At 42.2% G+C, this 17,424-nt stretch overlaps 1 protein-coding gene across 24 annotated transcripts in view; it reads left to right on the top strand.

The window, feature by feature from the left end:
- Positions 1-16,983, top strand: part of BEND7 (BEN domain containing 7) — an 86,759-nt gene extending 69,776 nt beyond the window's left edge. For 12 of the 24 annotated variants that reach the window (XM_058431694.1, XM_058431705.1, XM_058431711.1 and 9 more), the window contains 3 exons: positions 5,684-5,803; positions 10,786-10,839; positions 11,208-11,762. In XM_058431694.1, the coding sequence (XP_058287677.1) occupies positions 5,684-5,803; positions 10,786-10,839; positions 11,208-11,401 (368 nt within the window). In that variant the 3' untranslated portion in view covers positions 11,402-11,762. Of the gene's footprint in view, positions 1-5,683; positions 5,804-10,150; positions 10,598-10,785; positions 10,840-11,207; positions 11,922-12,529; positions 12,668-12,958 lie in introns of those variants that run through there. The other 12 variants (XM_058431708.1, XM_058431698.1, XM_032159049.2 and 9 more) reach the window with 11 other exon arrangements.
- The last annotated feature ends 441 nt before the right edge of the window (positions 16,984-17,424 follow it).

Consider the following 17,424-nt stretch of genomic DNA (forward strand, 5'->3'; position numbering starts at 1 on the left):
GGGGAACATGGCCAGTCCGCCTTGTTCACAGAGTGGCACATTCAGCATGTCAGATATGCCACGTGCTGCCGCCTTCACTTGATGATGATTACATGAGGAGCAGCATTCTGAAGGAAGGGTTTGCCCAGCCACCACCAGCTGATTCATTATTTATATACAATTAAAGGGCAGGATTCAAATGAATGCTAGCATCTGGGAAAAGTCATTATTCATGGATGGATCAGATTGAGCATTTGTCATTTCTCTGGTGACTTAACATACACCCTGTGCCTTGGGACTCAAATTATACTAAGCAGAAGAGATGCTTTAACTCTTTTATTTAGTTTAATTGTTGATCTTATTTCACTTTTTCAGATTATCTGGGCTCGCTTAAAAGTAGCCCTTGCTGCTTCTTCATATATTAAAATAGGAAAGGAGGGAAATTTCTTTTTAGAACCTATTGCATTCTCAAGATGAATGCAAATGATTCGACTATGATTCTTAATGACCCACTATTAACATAGTAGAAAACTCAGTGCATTAACGGAATGCCTCTTTTCACATCATTACTCCTAATGAAACTGTTACCAGGATAATAGCTTAACCTTTAGCTATAGATTCAGGTAGCAAAAATGCATTCTGTCTCCCCAATACCTCTATTCACATAGCATATTGACTGTTTGCAGATCAATGCAATGACAATCTTTTGGCCTTGTCCTTGAGGCCTCTTCTGCTATCATAATGGAGGGAATAGGATTTCTTCTTCAGTAAGTAAATTCTAGTTAAAAGTCTCTTTTAAGTTTAAACGTAATCCATGAACTAGAGTGTCAATAATGTGCCCAGTGGAAGTACTTATTTGTATAGGTGTTTTTCAAAAAGCCTATTGCTGCACCTTCAAAGATCTTAGACACAGACCCAGGAGACAGTGATTTTCTTGGCTTCTTTCTTTTGAAACCAAATAAATTTTCATTGAAACTAGAAAAAAAATAACTAGACACGGCTGCCCTTTTAGTGACTGAGAGAATATTTGAGCTCAAGGTTGGACTAGAAAGGTCTGATCTGAACCCCCTCACGACGTGGGAGCAGAGTCCACAGCCTCCTTTGGCTTATCTTAAACTTGCTTGTCCGCACACATGGGAATCATTCAATGTGGCATAGTCCAAATCCACTTTGTTAATTTGGAGCCATGACTTTCTGGTGTGTGCTAATTTGGACACATGCATTTCACAACCCAAGAAAAGAGGGGTTGCTATGGAAATTAACTGTATAAATAATATTACAAGGGGGGAGATGTGTACCTGCTATGACAGTGGATTCAGTCATTTTTGTAGTACACATTTTTCTATAAACGAATAGGATGCTAAATAGAAATATTTTGTTCTGTTTATTAAAACAGGACTTCAAGAACCTTTTGGAAATTATCTGATTAGTAAATGTTCTTGTGGGTATTTGAAAGCAATAAGACCTTGCTTCTTTAAATAGATCCTATTAATTAAAGACTTCCTGCTAATTCAGATAGACCATTTTCCCCCAATTAGCCTAAATTTGTAAGCTAATGTATTTGCTTCCATTAGAAACAAAAGTGGAAAATATGTTTGCTTATTTATCAAATGCTTGAGTTCTTCTTCAGAAAAATGCACTATAGTAGGTGCTTTGAGGGAGACAAAAGAGATGAAGACCCTGAAGTTGCTTAGAATCTAGTGGCAGAGATTTGAAAGCATGCGCAGCCCCAGGGATAGCCTTTCCCCTGCACCTCCCCACCTTGCTCTCCCGGTCCCCCCATATCATACATCGGGCAGCCTGGTTGACTTTCTCCCCAATCATTAATTCTCCTTTCCAAGTATCACTACCCCTCTCCCCAGGTGGAGCTTTGATGGAACTTTTCCACTAAGACTCTCAGCCCTACGTCTTCCTCTCGCTGCCCGGTCCCACTGTCATCCGGATCACTTCTCTGTCCACATGACAGACGGCCTAGCCTATGTAGTGGCTGGACCTCATCCACGGTGACATTCACTTCTGCTGCATTTCAGCCCCGCACTGTTGGCCACACCTGAGCGTCCTCACGCGCGGTTGCTCCTCAGCTGCTGCTGCATGCTCCAGTATCTCAGGGGACAGTTCTTCCAGCTCCATGACCCCTGCTTGCCAACCCATTGACACCTGCATTCCCTGATCTCTATAGATAGCTCCAAGCCCATGAGCCTTTTTCTGTATTCACGTCCTTCCTAGATTTGGAGAGTGAAGGAGAGGGGAGGAGTAGAGAGGTGAGTTCATTCATGCCCGCTCATACCTTCAGCATTTTCACTGGCTTATATCCCTGTTCTTCTGCCAAAACTGTCCAGCAAAACCCTGAGCCTAGACCAGCCCTACCATCCAGTGTCCTAAAGCAGCTGCAGGAGACGGAGGTGGAAAGCCTGTAGACTCTCGCCACGCTGCATAGCCCTACCACGTAGCCCGTCTGCGGTGTGGCAGCCGTATTGTCCGTGGTCTGCTTCCTCTCCGAGTCTTCTCAGAGATGATCCCACACCTCCCCTACACCCTCCATCCTCCAGAGTCCCTCACCCCTGAGCTCACTGAGGCCTCAGGAGTGTTTGCTCCAGCCTAGAACCACTTCTGAATCGACCATCTTCCCTTCCTGTGGGTTCAGAAAAGGACATTTTCCTCCTTCTGTTGGAGGCAGCCCCTCCATTTCTATTCCAGATCCATCAGCCCCAGCCCCCCAGGGTGATGCCTTTGACCGTCTCCTCCTTCTCCCGGTATCCTGTTCTCTCCTGCCACACCACTGCTCCCTCAGCCTGCACGCCACACCCAAGTCCCCATCCCTCAGCCCTCCTGTCTCCCCTCTTCTTCCAACCTCCCCTCTGGACCAGGTGTCCTGAGAGTGGCCACCCTTCCCGGCCCTCGCTGACCTTCAGAGGGCACCAAGCTGCCCCTTCTGTCCCTCTTCTGCAGTGCAGCCTGCTGGTCCCTCCTTTTTATCGGAACCACTCACTGGCCTTCCCACCACTCTCCCCACCCCTCCTGCCTGGCCTGCCGTGCTTGGGCCCCTTCATGTGCTCTTCTGCCTCTACCTTCTCCTCGGCAGCGTGGCATTCCCCAGGGCTCCCAACCCAGCCTGTGCCCTTTCCACTCTCCATGTTCTCTCTGGTGAACGTTCTCTCTCTCACTGTTTTGTTTTGTTTTGTTGTTTGTTTGAGTCAGAGTCTTGCTCTGTCGCCCAGGCTGGAGTGCAGTGGTGCGATCTCGGCTCACTGCAACCTCCGTCTCTCAGGTTCAAGCGATTCTCCTACCTCTGCCTTCTGAGTAACTGTGACTGCAGGCGCGTGCCACCATGCCCGGCTAATGTTTTTATTTTTAGTAAAGATGGAGTTTCACCTTGTTGGCCAGGCTGGTCTTGAACTCCTGACCTCAAGTGATCCAACCACCTTGGCCTCCCAAAGTACTGGGATTACAGGCATCAGCTACCATGCCCGGCCTCTCTCACTGTTTTAACCACCACATGTATGTCTGTGCCTCTTAAACCAGTGTGTTCAGTTTGGCCCCTTCTCTGAAATGTAGATTTCTCTGTCTAAATTCACTTGGCCTCCTTGTCTGCAGATTCCACATCCACAGATTCAACCAGCTGCAGATTGAAAATATTCAGGAAAAAAAAATTCAATGCAACAATAAAAAATAATGCAAATAGGCTGGGTGCCCCTCCACTGCTGTTGTGTGCTCCGGTATCTCAGGGCACAGTTGTACAAGTCGCTTAAAGTCTCCCTCAATTGCCCAGGCTGGAGTGTAATGGTGTAATCATAGCTCACTGCAGCCTTGAACTCCTAGGCTCAAGAGATCCTCCTGCCTCAGCCTCCTGAGTAGGTGGAACCACAGGCTTGGACCACCACTCCCAGATTACTGATTGATTGATTGAGACAGGGTTTCACTGCGTTGCCCAGGCTGGTCTCAAACTCCTGGTCTCAAGCAACCCCCCGCCCCACCTTAGCCTCATAAAGTGTTGAAATTACAGGCATTACCCACCATGCCTGGCCTATATCAGGGACTTGAACATCTGCAGATTTTGGTATCTGCTAGGGGTCCTGGAACCACGACTGTATCTGCCATCTCCACATGGGTGCTCCACAAATACCCCAAACAGCATGCTCCAAACCAAGCCTGCGACGTCCTTTCAGCTCACACACCTTCCCTTTCTTCTCTTTTCACCACATCATGTGATTAACCAAACAATGCCAGTTCTCTGAGAAGCCCTAGATGCGTCACTAGCTCAGGCTTTCGCAGTAGCTTCCTGAAGGGGAACTCCCTGCTTCTCTCTGGGCTCCTTGAAATGTGTCTGCCATGCTACTGACATCGATCTCTTCCTGCACAATTGGATTGTTGCCATGTCTTTGATAGTAGAGATCACATATAGCTGCTTTTCTCTTTCAAATTATTTCCTTAGGATGAATTTCCAGGAGTAAGATTACCAGTCCAAAGGTATAACAGTTTTATGTCTCCCATTAAATATTTCTCTTATTTCTCAAAAAGGTTTTCCCTGTTTGCACTAACAGTAATGTTTGAATGTGCCAATTTTATCAGTGTCAAGTATTAGCTTTCTAACATTGTTTTTCTAATTTTAGTAGGTATAAAGTGTGTTTTGCAGTTCTTTGGTTTACATATCAATTGAACATTTTTCCTAACATTTTTTGTTAAATATTTTTTGCCCATTTATCTATGGGGACTTTCGAAGTTACTCTTTTATTTGAATGAGCTCTTTATCTGATGGTAGATAGTGAACCTTTTTGGTCACATTTAGTACAACTAGCTTTTCTCATTCTGATGAAATGTCTTATTTTTTATTCAATAGAAATTTTACCTTTTTCTATAGTTGAATCTGTCAATATTTTCTTTCGTCTTTTTTTAAAGAGAAACCTTTTAAAACATCGAAATTACCAATATTTTAAATACCAAGGAGGCAATGTGATGTGATGGCCTACTAGATCTTGACCTTACGAAGGACAAGTTGAAAAGATGAGTTTCAAAGTGCTCAGGAGTGTGTGTGAGGCAGAAATGTCAACCCCAGCACTGCGTGTGTGGCCACACACTGTGCACAGCCCTCCCACGATCATTGTCCCGCCCGCCTTGTATCCCGCCATGGGGTTCTCCTTAGTCCCCTTTGTGCTTAATCGGGTAGTCCTTTCCTGGGAGCTCGTGGGCTGTGCAAGGGGTTGACTTGAAGTAGAATTGGAACTTTCATCACGACACCAACTGCATTATTATTTGAGTAGTGATTGAGTTAGTAGCAATCACCGGGAGAAAGACAATCTTTTCGTGTTAATTTTGCGTTCAATTTTGAATTGACAACAAAAAAGTGAACTCTTTTAATACGTTTGCTAAACTTTGTCATAAGGTCAGTAGACCCTTAGGAAGCATTTTCTTCTCTGCCTGTAAGACACATACACATGGATATGGAGCCAGTAGAAAGAGCAGCTTCCACACAAACTACTTAGTGAGTATCACCAGTTTCATTTTGAAGCACAATGCATTGGACCTACCCAGGACCTGTCAATCTCCATCTTTGCCAAAGAAATATAATACAGATACTGAAGATATATTGTGTAGAACTAACCTCCTTTAGAAATCTACTTTTTTTTCTTTTTAGAATGTATTTCTGTTTCCGACCTGCATATTTTACTTGTTAAGGTATTTAACAATATTTTACATTCTCTTTCAGTCTTCACAGAAAAGTACTGTACAGCTAACCATGTGGATAAGCTTCCTGGCCCAAGAGATTGGGTACAGATTCTACAGGATCAAATTAAACTGGCCAGAAGAAGGTTAAAAAGAGGCTCAGGTATGACTAAGGTGCAGAAAAATAATTGGAGAAGCACTTATGAATTCTTAGACTTTATAAAGTGCAATACTTGGCTCTAGGTTATTTCAGCGTCTTGTCTTTTGAAGGAGAGACTGTGTATAATATGCTATGATTTGCTCTCTTAAAGTCTTATTCAAATGAGTTTTGAAACTCACCTTCAGACTAAATAATAAAAATTATGTCAGGCCACTTGCATTGAATAGTACAAGTGAAAAAGATTGCAAATCTCATTTGTGGTCTAATGCTGTCATATATGAAAACCGGGTCTCTCTTTTATGGTTTGCTTCTGTCTGCCTATTGATTTTTATTTGTTTGAATCTGCATGACTTTATAAAAGTACAAGTTGCTTAAGGTTAGAAAAAAAAGAAGAAAGAAACTCTTCTACCAGCAACACCACATCAAGTAAAAGGGATTTTAAGTGGGGGATGGGTGTGTGTGCCCACGCGTCCATGCACGGGTTGTGTGTGGGTTTAAAATTCTGGGCTTGGAGATTCTGGGATTCTTCTTCCAGGAAAAGTGAGCACCCATTTCATTGTGACTGTTCAGATTTGGTTACTAAAGTCTCAGCTTCCCCAAAGTGACAGTGGGGGCCAATTTCCTGGTGAAGAATCCCTGCGTAGTCAGCTTTCTCCCATCAAATAAGAATAACTATCTCAAACACGGCATGTTCTCACTCACAGGTGGGAATTGAACAATGAGAACACATGGACACAGGAAGGGGAACATCACACACCGGGGCCTGTTGTGCGGTGGGGGGAGGGGGGAGAGATAGCATTAGAAGATATACCTAATGTTAAATGACGAGTTAATGGGTGCAGCACACCAACATGGCACATGTATACATATGTAACAAACCTGCACGTTGTGCACATGTACTCTAAAAGTACAATTAAAAAAAGAATAACTATCTCTAGGAGGCCACAAATCTCTAGATAATATTTTTTAATGTCATATAAATTAGTGTAGCCATTATGAAAAGCAGTATGGAGGTTCCTCAAAAATTAAAAATAGTTGGGAGGCTGAGGCAGGAGGATTTCTTGAGCCCAAGAGTTCAAGACCAGCCTGGGCAACATCTCCAGATGTTTTGTGGAGACCCTATCTACACACACACACACACACACACACCAAAAAAAAAAGAAAAGAAAAAAACCTTAAAAATTAGCCAGGCAAGATGGCATGCACCTGTTGTCCCACCTACCTGGGAGGCTAAAATGGGAGGATCACTTGAGCCCAGGAGTTTGAGGCTGCAGTGAGCTATGATTGGCCACTGCACTGCAGTCTGGGTGACAGAGCGAGACCTTGTTTCTTTAAAAAAAAAAAGGTAGAGAAATTCTGTAGAAGGCTATTCTCAGGGACCCAGAAAGACCTTGCTGGCAGTGGATCACGTGACGAAGAACACAGTTTAGATGTTGTTCTGGTGCCTTCCCCATGCTGCATATTTTAGACATAAACACACCTTATTTTCCTTCTACTGTCAGATGCTGAGACCGATTATTATGAGTTCTGGTCTCTATTCCCTTCCCCCATCCCACCAGCAAGCAGGCACGCACCCAGTAGGGATGTGCTGCCACATCCCTCTTCTCTTTCCCACAAGCAGACTGGCCAGGGAACACATTCCCTAACCATGTCTCATTTCTATTAATAATTCATATCACAAATGCCCATTTTCCCCCCAGGTTTGCCCACTTCTACAGGATGAGACCCAAGCCATAGCCAGCTCCCCACCCTTCCCCTCCTTGAGGAGCCTCCACTCACTTGCCCACTCCTGCCCCTTAGACATCAGAATATTTGATGTTGGACATTGTAACTTTTGACCACTGGTTTAGATAATCTGCCCAGATACTTGTGATCGGCTCCCTTGGCCCTTCTCTTCTGCGTTCCTAGCAGGTTCTATTAGCAACTGAGAAGTAGAAGGTGGCTGTAAGACAAAACCAACCCTGACAAGCAGACCCAAATGATATCACATCAGCAATGACCTGCCAAATACAGTTTGTCTCCCCATTTTGTCAAATCCTGTTCCACATCATTCTCCTCTAGAGCACAGAAGTGGGGCCCCAGCAAATTGAAACTAGAGCCACTTGTATATCCTTCCATGATGCCGATAGGAACCGAGAGGTCTGGATCAATAATAGTACTTGCTCTCATGCTTTTTGTCTCGATGATTTTCAGTCTAAATGATAATACAAAGTTTCTCATAGAGATTTCACAACTTCCACCTTATTTATCATATCTGGCTCCATTCCTGGAATGAGGTAGAGATTCTGACTCCACAAGCTAATTGGCTACCGCTTAAGGAAGCCTGCACTGCCTCTAGAAAAAAAAAAGTGCCCCACACAGATTTGAAAGGCCGTTAATGCAAATCCAAATAGAAATTCATGTGGGGCTCTCCTCACATGGAATAATTTTTATTCTATAGCTCCAGTGATTCCTTTCCTGGTGTGCATTTTTATCATTGTCATCAGATGATTTTCTCAGAGCTGAAATCACAATATATCGTGTTAGATCTCAGAGTAAAGATGTCACTGCTGTTAAATGTTTATTGGACTTGCTCAATCTTTTCCAAATTTACCAACTTGATTGTCACCGGGGAAGAAAGACTGTGAGCTTGTTGTTGCAGATAGATGTTATAATTAAATTTGAGTAACACAACAGTGCCTTCCTCCTTGACTCTCGGCCCCTATTCATGCAGCTAGCATGTTCTGATTTATATATAATCATCTATATATTTTTTTGGTTATATATGTTCTGTTCTTACTAAAGCACATAATTGCATACGCCTGTTTTTTTCAAAGGGAGAATAGCTGAATTACAAAAGAAAGGTCAGTTTATACCCAAAACTGATCTTGTTATAACTAAATGAAAAGCAATTATACACGTAAAGAAAGTTGCTAAAATATAAAATGAACTAGAACTCGAAGATTTAAGAAATTAGCTCATATTGATGCATATGGTATATTTGGACTATTAATAGCAAAGAGATGAATAGCCCAGACATTAACCCGATTCACGTCCTTGGCATTGTTACTTACTAGCTGTGTTACCTGGAGTGAGTTTCCTAACCTCTGTCTCACTTTCCTCATTTGTTAAGATGGGCAGAACAACAGACCCACCTTGTAGAGTTTCCTAAGGGTTCAATGACACATTGCATGTCAAGTGCCCAGTGAGCATTTAATAAATGGTGGAGATTATCATTGTTATTATTATTGAAGGATTTTTAAAATCCTAGGCAATGAGAGAAGTACCATGAAGACCATCTGTCTATTCCAACTCACTCAAACCAATTAGAAGAAAATAATGTCTTCTAAATATAAACATAACATATGTTCATTATTTTTCACATATAAAATAATTTCTAAAAGCCATAGAACAAAATTTAAAATACCTAAAGCCTTTCATCCAGAGGGAAACAGTTAACATTTTAGTATGTGCAGTATTTTTTCTATAAACCTGTTTCCAGAATTTTAATCACACCATTTATCCTATGGTTTGACTGAATATTTTTATGTTATTAATATTCATCTACATCTTTTTCTCTTTTTTTTTTTTTGAGACAGAGTCTCGCTTTGTCGCCCGGGCTGTAGTGCAGTGGCGCGATCTTGGCTCACTGCAAGCTCCGCCTCGCGGGTTCACGCCATTCTCCTGCCTCAGCCTCCGGAGTAGCTGGGACTACAGGCGCCCGCCACCACTCCTGGCTAATTTTTTGTATTTTTAGTAGAGACGGGGTTTCACCGTGTTAGCCAGGATGGTCTCGATCTCCTGACCTCGTGATCCACCCTCCTCAGCCTCCCAAATACAACATCATTTTTAGCGGTTGCTAATCTAATCCAACCTAGATTGGTCTTGCATATTTCATCCCTTCTCAGTGATTTTTCTTTGTGGTGGATCTAACAGGTCAGCAGACAAGGGGTCTTCCATTAATGCTAGTGAGTGTCCATCTGAGGACAAGATGTTGGAGGATGAAGCAGACAGGGGAGCCTTACAATGTTTCTAGCCATAGCTAAGCCCTGATTATGTTTAAAGCAACAATAAAAACAAGTACATAGTACTAGTTTAGGCTTCTACTGACTCAGTGTTACAACATGGTGCCAAGGCTGACCTCATTCAACAGCCTCACAAGGGCTGCCCACGCACATTATGCAGTCAGCAGGGGCCTGCCTGTGGGGACCACAGGCCCTGGGCCATGGAGAGCACCACCAAAACTATCCCGGGGGCCGTAATGTGATGTTTTCCATCACCACGTGTTACGGGAGACTAACAAGCCCATCCCTTATCAAGGGACACATGAGCACCTTTTTTTTTTTTTTTTTTTTTTTTTGCATTTAACAGAAGGTTTTTTGTGACTGAAGGATCTACCTTTGGAAAACTCCCACGGAGATGGATACATTTATCAGAGACGAGCAAAGGTTTGCATTTTAAAATGTAGAAATGGAGAATCTTTTGAAGCAACGCCTATTCCTTCTTCATGACCACGTTGATGCCAGAGTTAGATTGGCAGCTCTAGGATCTGAATCAGTCATCTCCAAAGAAAGGTTCATTCTCAAAATTTCCTAAGCTGCCCCCCAGGAGTGGCTCTGGCGATGCCAAGTGCAATTCTGCAGCAGGAATTCATTGACACATGCCCTCCATGACCCTATTTAAACAATTCACCCCACATGCTGGTTCGATATTTAAGCCTATGTAAATAAGTGAAAATAAACAGAAACCATCAGTGATCAACAGAATGAGATTCATAAGATTTTAAGAAATTTTAATACAGGAAAGTTGATTTTATATCACCATCATCAAAAAATATTCAAATAATGATATTAACATCTGTAATATGAACCAACGGTAGCTGAAAAGGGAAAAGAATGGTGAAAACTGTTATGTATACTGGAGTTTTTAAAATTACATCACTGTTTCCAGTAAAATGAATGTGCTCCCTGAAACTAATGAGATTTGTGTTTTATGTCTGTAACCAGCAGAGATCGCGGACAGTGATGAAAGACTGGATGGCATTTCTCTACCACCAACAGGTAAATAAAACGCATTTACATTTTCATCACCCCCTGGAAAATACAGCCCACAAAAATATTTGCATTGAAAATGATTTTAATGTTAGACATGCAGACACTTGAGCAAACTGCTTCTGCAGTGGACCCAGGCCCCATCATTGGAGCTTCTCAAGGCCCCCTACTCAGAGATGTTTTTCATATGGAATAGAAAAACATTTTTCTCACACTCTTATTTTCATAAAAATCTCAGAAGAGCAAATCCTCAGAACTAAGTATCACAACATTTTGCCTCCCCAAACCTTTGGACATTACAAAATATTTTTAACGTGAAATGAGATTTCACCTTAAAACGGGGACCACTAATTTTGTGTGATCAAATTCATGGCTAGGCTGTACTCTCCCACCTCCTCCAAACGGCCTTGGAGCCTTGAGCAGTCAGTGGACACCCAATGAATACTGTGTTTTAACTGAGCGATTTGAACAAGCCCAGCCATCCGGCGTGAGTGGCACATTCCTAATACCAGGACCAGATCAGCTGAAGACACCCTTCCATGGAAGCATTTGCTGCACGCTGTTGTGTTAAGCCATAGACATAATTCCAACTTCATATTATTTGACTCTCAAGTAATGCTTCTGACCCTGGCTTCCTACCTGTGTATGGGTTCATATCTGAGAGCCAGAGGGGCAGGTGTCTGATCAATGAGCCTTGTGGAAAACAATTTATCCCCTCCATTGGTCACAGCACTCCACTGACTTCCCTCCAAAGGATATCTGAAGATTCTCTGCCCACAAAACCCAGGTACCCCCAAAAACCCTCTTACTGAAAAAGCCCAACCAAATGTTTTTTCCTCTAGATTTGGGGTGGTCTGTGTTGATTAAATTCAGCAAATATTAGTGGAGTCTCTAGGCTGTATAGGAACTTGACTAGGCCATGTATTCATTGACGGCACATATCCCAAAATGGCAAGGAAAGCCACGATCACAGGCATAGGATGGGCCTGTGCTAGTGAACCTCAGAGCTTCAGAGCAACAGGAAAATTCAGCCGTGTAAGAGACACATTGCTTCCTCTGCCACTGAGTAGCTAAGCAACAGATCAATGAAATGAGCTACATAGTGCAAAAAGACCTGCCTACATCAAGTTCTTCCCATATAGAGTCATTATATAAAAGAGATTTCTCTTCTTCTTTGGCTGTGTTTTCACATTTGTGAATTAAGAGAATTGAAATACGTGATCTCTGTTGTTCCTTCCCAATTTGTCATTCTCTGAATATCAGGGCACTCATATCAGCCTCATTCTTATCACCTGGGCCCAATCCCAGCCGATCCATGAAATCCTAATCATAATAGACCTAGCCTTCAAAAGGCCCTTCAGGGGAGCACCATGCCTTTCTAGCTGTGCTTCCCAAGTGCCCTCCCACCCCGGGCATCTGCACTGCCTGTCCTCCTGTGTCATGTGACACGGTGAGCTTTTATTATTTGAAAACCACTCCCCTTGAAGTTTATATTCACCCCCAAGTGGTGAGTACGGAATGCATTTGTATTTTCCCATCTGAAGTTGGATATACGTTTCCAATGAGAAAATTGAGCTCAGAGGGTGCTAGAAGAGCCTCATGGAACTGAAAGAAATGTCAAGGAATCTGAGAATGAGAAGGAACTTGAGAGATCCTCTAGTCCAATCCCTTCTTTTTATCCAGTCCTTTTATTTTACAGGAAAAAAAGCCTGAGGCCCAGAAACATTAAGTGGCTTTCCCACGGCCTCACAGCTGGTTGACGGCCTGGCCAGTACCCAGGTCCCTCGACTCCCAGCCATGATACCGTATAGCTTTCTCATACCTAAGCCAAAGCCAGCTTTTCTCTGCATGTTTCTTAAAGATCCTAAGAGATGATGGATGTGCTAATCCCTTTAGGAGTCCTCTTCACTGTCTCAGTCTTCACAATTAAAATGTTGGTCGTCAGTCGGCCCGGTTCACTGCAGCTGAAACTCATTTCTTCCAGTCTTGTCTCCAACTTTACTCAAGGCTGTGAGGTCAGAATGAAGAAAATAATATAACACACCTGCAGGGCTTTTCACTCAACTAGTGATAGATGTTTGATACAAATCACTAAGCAGCATGATAAATAAAAACGTTTATCATTTAGAAAAGAGGAAAAGAGGCCGGGCGCAGTGGCTCACACCTGTAATCCCAGCACTTTGGGAGGCCGAGGCGGGCGGATCATGAGGTCATGAGATCGAGACCATCCTGACTAACACGGTGAAACCCCCTCTCTACTAAAAAAATACACAAAAAATGAGCCAGGCATGGTGGCGGGCGCCTGTAGTCCCAGCTACTCAGGAGGCTGAGGCAGGAGAATGGCGTGAACCCGGGAGGCGGAGCTTGCAGTGAGCCGAGATCGCACCACTGCACTCCAGCTTGGGTGACAGAGCGAGGCTCCGTCTCAAAAAAAGGAAAAGAAGTTTCAGATTGGTGCTCAAATTTTGCAGTAATAAATAATCTTGATATTCACCTTGATAGCGTGTCTCGTGATTGCCTCCAAAGTAAAAATCCTCATTCTGGTTGGCTTCTTTGAATGCAGTGCTGCTCCTAACACCCCTCCTCACATGTGCCCTTTAAGAACTCCACCTTTCTCGCACATGTGGTTTCATCCTTGAACTTGAGCCTCACTGGTCAGAACCACAGGATCGACCAAGGGCTGTGATACACACTCTCATTATCCCATTTATCTGAGCTAGCAACAGTTAGTTCTTTTTAAAGATTCAACAATGCCTTTATTACTTTTTTAAGGTCTTTTTTCCTTCTTCCAAAGTTGTGTATTTGGGGGAAGGGCAGGGAAAGGGGTGTAAATGCTTAAGTGTTTCTATGAACCAGAAGTGACTAGGGTAGGGTTACAGGCAGGTCAAATGACATTTGTTTGGATGCATTACATTTAAGCAGCCTTCTGTTCATCAGGTTTTAACAGAAATGGATTCACCTTCTATAGTGCATCTATTTTATTTTCACTTAACCGTATTCACTAAGCCTTTTTGAGCAACTACCAAGAATCAGCCCTGTGTTGGGTGCTGGTGTACAAATGCCCTCAGACTAGCGTGAGAGGCAGAAGGAATTACGTAAATGCTACAGCACAGATGTGGGGAGAGGGCCTGGGGCTCAAGAAAAGCCACCCAGGAGCTGGGGACAATTTGCATTAAAAAAAGTATAGAGAAAGTGGAATCAAAACCGTGCTTTCTAAAATTTAAAATGGGGCTTCCAAATTTGAAATGGGGATGTTCATCTAGACTTAGCAATTGTTATAAATTGGCATTTTACATACTTTTAAAAAATTAATAAAAGTGTAAGGAAGAACATTTCAATTGCTTTTACCACCCACAGACAACCATTATTGGATGATTTTTCACAAACGTTTCTCCATTTTATTTATTTATACGGTGGAGATCAAATATGTAAAATTTTGTTTCCTACGTGTTTTTTAATTTTTACCTAACAAGCGTTGTTCCACTTTATGGCAAATCTTCATATGCATTGTTTTAATAGCTGCATAATATTCTGTTTTGCAGGGAAATTATCTTTTAGGCCATTTTCCATGACTGGACAATATGTGGATATACTCTAATAGTAACACACATTCGTGGCCTTTCTCATAAAAAATCATTACAAATTTCCAATTTCTACAGTTGCTCATGGAGGACAACTAAAGCCTTGGCTAAAAACTTAGCGACTTAACTGTGAAACACAGACACCTCCCCAGTAAATTCTTTACTGTCCAGAACGCCCACCTCCAGCCATGTCACAGAAACATGTACAACTCTTCCTTAGCGAAGTGGCTCTCCGCCTTCATTTTCTTGTCTCTGTTGTAGGTAATATATTTGACACCAGGAGAGAAAACACGGAGGATACAGAACCAGGTTTCATTGCCTAGACCTTTATTTTAGTGACATTGTTCAGTGGCATACGTAACTTCCATTTGAATTTCCGCAAAGATCCACGTAGCATTTCAGGTTCCTGCAAAGTGTGGATGTTCTGTGAAGTTTACCTGTCATGTTTGAATAGTTTCATATACTTTCTTTGTAATGTGTGATAACCAAGCCTCCAAATTTGGTATAAGATTTTTTAAATCATTTTTAGGGTTGATTTGTTACCCTTTAAAAGTCCAGCATATGATTCAGTTAGTTCATTGTCCATGATAAAGAAGTGGTTCTCTCTTCCCTGTTTTCATTCAAAACCTCAGTGTGAATATAGAGCTTTGAAACATATTTATTTTAATGTAAATTGCTTAGATGCGGTATAAAGGAGAATGGCTCTTTCCAGTGCTGAGAGAGCATTTGTGAAGGCCAAAATTCATTAGACCATCATCTTAGAAGATGAAAAAGTTGTTTTGGGAGATAGGATAGCTCTGACCTATAAGATGAAATCATTCATGACATCAGTGCCCCCCAAACAGCCATTTGTAACTGAGTAAGTGCAAATGACCTATGAGTTCTTAGGAAAGAAAAACCTTTCACCTAAGTTACGTCAACATAATGACAAAATAACTAATTAAAAGGTGAGAAAACCAGTCAATTATCTACATGATACCTGACAGCCATTTTAACAGATGGTCTTAACTGAGTGGTACAGGGTTTTGGCACCATGTGGCAAATAGCTAAAAATGTACTTAATATTATATCGTTTATTTGGTTCCTAGTATACTTGCTCTCCGCTTTATATAAAACTAATTTATGAAAATCTGTATTTATTTTAAAAAGATATCTTGCCATGAAGGTATTTGTTTTATAGAAATATTTACCTCCAGATTTCTTTCTCTAATAAGATGGTGAATTTAAAACACTGTGTTATTTAGAAACATTGCATTTACACTTCATTTATTGTATAAAGCAAATTGCATTGAATCTTTGCCACTTGACCCAAAGGCCAAAAATTGGCGTGAAAACAATTTGGACTACAGATCACCAAACCCGGGGTTCACACCTGTCCACTAGCAGTTCCAATGCCTTCCCCTAGCCCTGGATTTGGCAAAGCACAGAATGTTAAGAGCTAAAAGTTACTGTAGAGGCTACTCAGTCCCACCCAGGAAAACTGAGGATGAATGAGGGTAAGCGGTTGCCCAGAGCCCGTTAACCCCTCCGTGGCTGGGGCCCTGCCTAGAACCCGAATTTCCTGACTACCCTGTCCAAGGTGTTCATGTCACATCACACTGAAACGCTAAACCTAGAGGTAGGAGGGGCCCTCTGGGATAAATCCCTGTTCCACCAAAGACCAGCTAGTCATCAAAGATGAGAGAAGGCATCCCTGTACTGTGACAAAAAGCTGGCCTTAGGCGTGGCTTGTAGAATCAATCTAACTACTAGACAAGTTACATCTCATATATGTGTGGCTTCTTTTTCTTCTTTTGGGGGGCTACAAGGAAGTTTTGGAGAAATTATTTCCATCATACCTTTTCGTTAGCCTTTTTCCGTTTCTGGCCAGTAAGTAATCCCTTTCCTGACAACAGTCCCTTTGTTTTATCGAGTGGTCTGATGAAGTACTGCAAACCGCGGCTCTTGTGTTTCTTGCACCATGGGTTTTAAAATCTGTCCTCTGCCTCCCACAAGGAAATATTACCCGAGGGAAGGGAAAAGGTTAATTAGTGACCTTTCGCTCTGTTAAAATAGGATGAGTATGTTGCTGGTCAAGGCAGAAACGCTAACTACCAACTGTGGTCTGTTAGAGATTTGCTGGGAACCTTCAGAAGCACTGCCTTCCAAGGCGGGGCCGCAGCTTGGAGTGTTCAGCACTTGAGGACGGGTGGGGCTTGTTCAACCCAAAGATATGTGCAATGAATGGATCCACACACTGGAAATGTATCAAAACTGCAACAGTAAAATCATATTTTGTAAATTAAAACTGTGTTTACTTACTGTGACTACTGTTCAGACTTTATTCAGAAACCCTTTTTATAGGCTTTCTTAGCAAAAAAAAACCATATCTATGGATAATGTCTCAATCTTCTGTATATATGTTTTATTAATATGTAAATATTTAGATTTTTTTAAATTACTATGTTCTTTAAAAAAGAATTCACTGCAAGCCTGGTTGTGAAAATGGTGTACAACATTGTGTTGTGGTATCAATTCCCAAGATGCTCTTTATGTCTGATGTGGAAGAATACAATAAATTACTTTAATTGAACGTGCGTGCGGATCTTGCCTGTGTGCCGGTCTTCCTGTGTTTATGAAGAGAAGTCAGTGCCGTTCATTAATTAAAAGGTATTATTAATACTCTGATGATCTCCCACAGAAGTTATATCTCCTGATGAAGTTAATTTTAAAAAATAAAGAGACCACCTAGATTGCTGCCAGAGTGAAAGAAAGCCTTCAGACGCTGGAAAGGCTCTGTCTGGCTGTTAGATCAATGGCTACAGCAAGTCCCACAGAAACACTTGAGCGTTAAGTACTGAGATGCTTGAAGCCTAATTTTAAATGAATTAGGTAGCTTTATAATCTTCACTTAAAAGGTTAAGCCCTGCTTCTATGGAAACAACACATCAGACGGACAAATCAATCTTCTCCGATGCAGAGCGGCTGCCGCCGCAGAATCGCTCGCTTCCCCTCATTGAACACAGGAGGGCGC

This window comes from Hylobates moloch, unplaced genomic scaffold, assembly GCF_009828535.3.
Source record: "Hylobates moloch isolate HMO894 unplaced genomic scaffold, HMol_V3 SCAFFOLD_2, whole genome shotgun sequence".
Lineage (NCBI taxonomy): Eukaryota > Metazoa > Chordata > Mammalia > Primates > Hylobatidae > Hylobates > Hylobates moloch.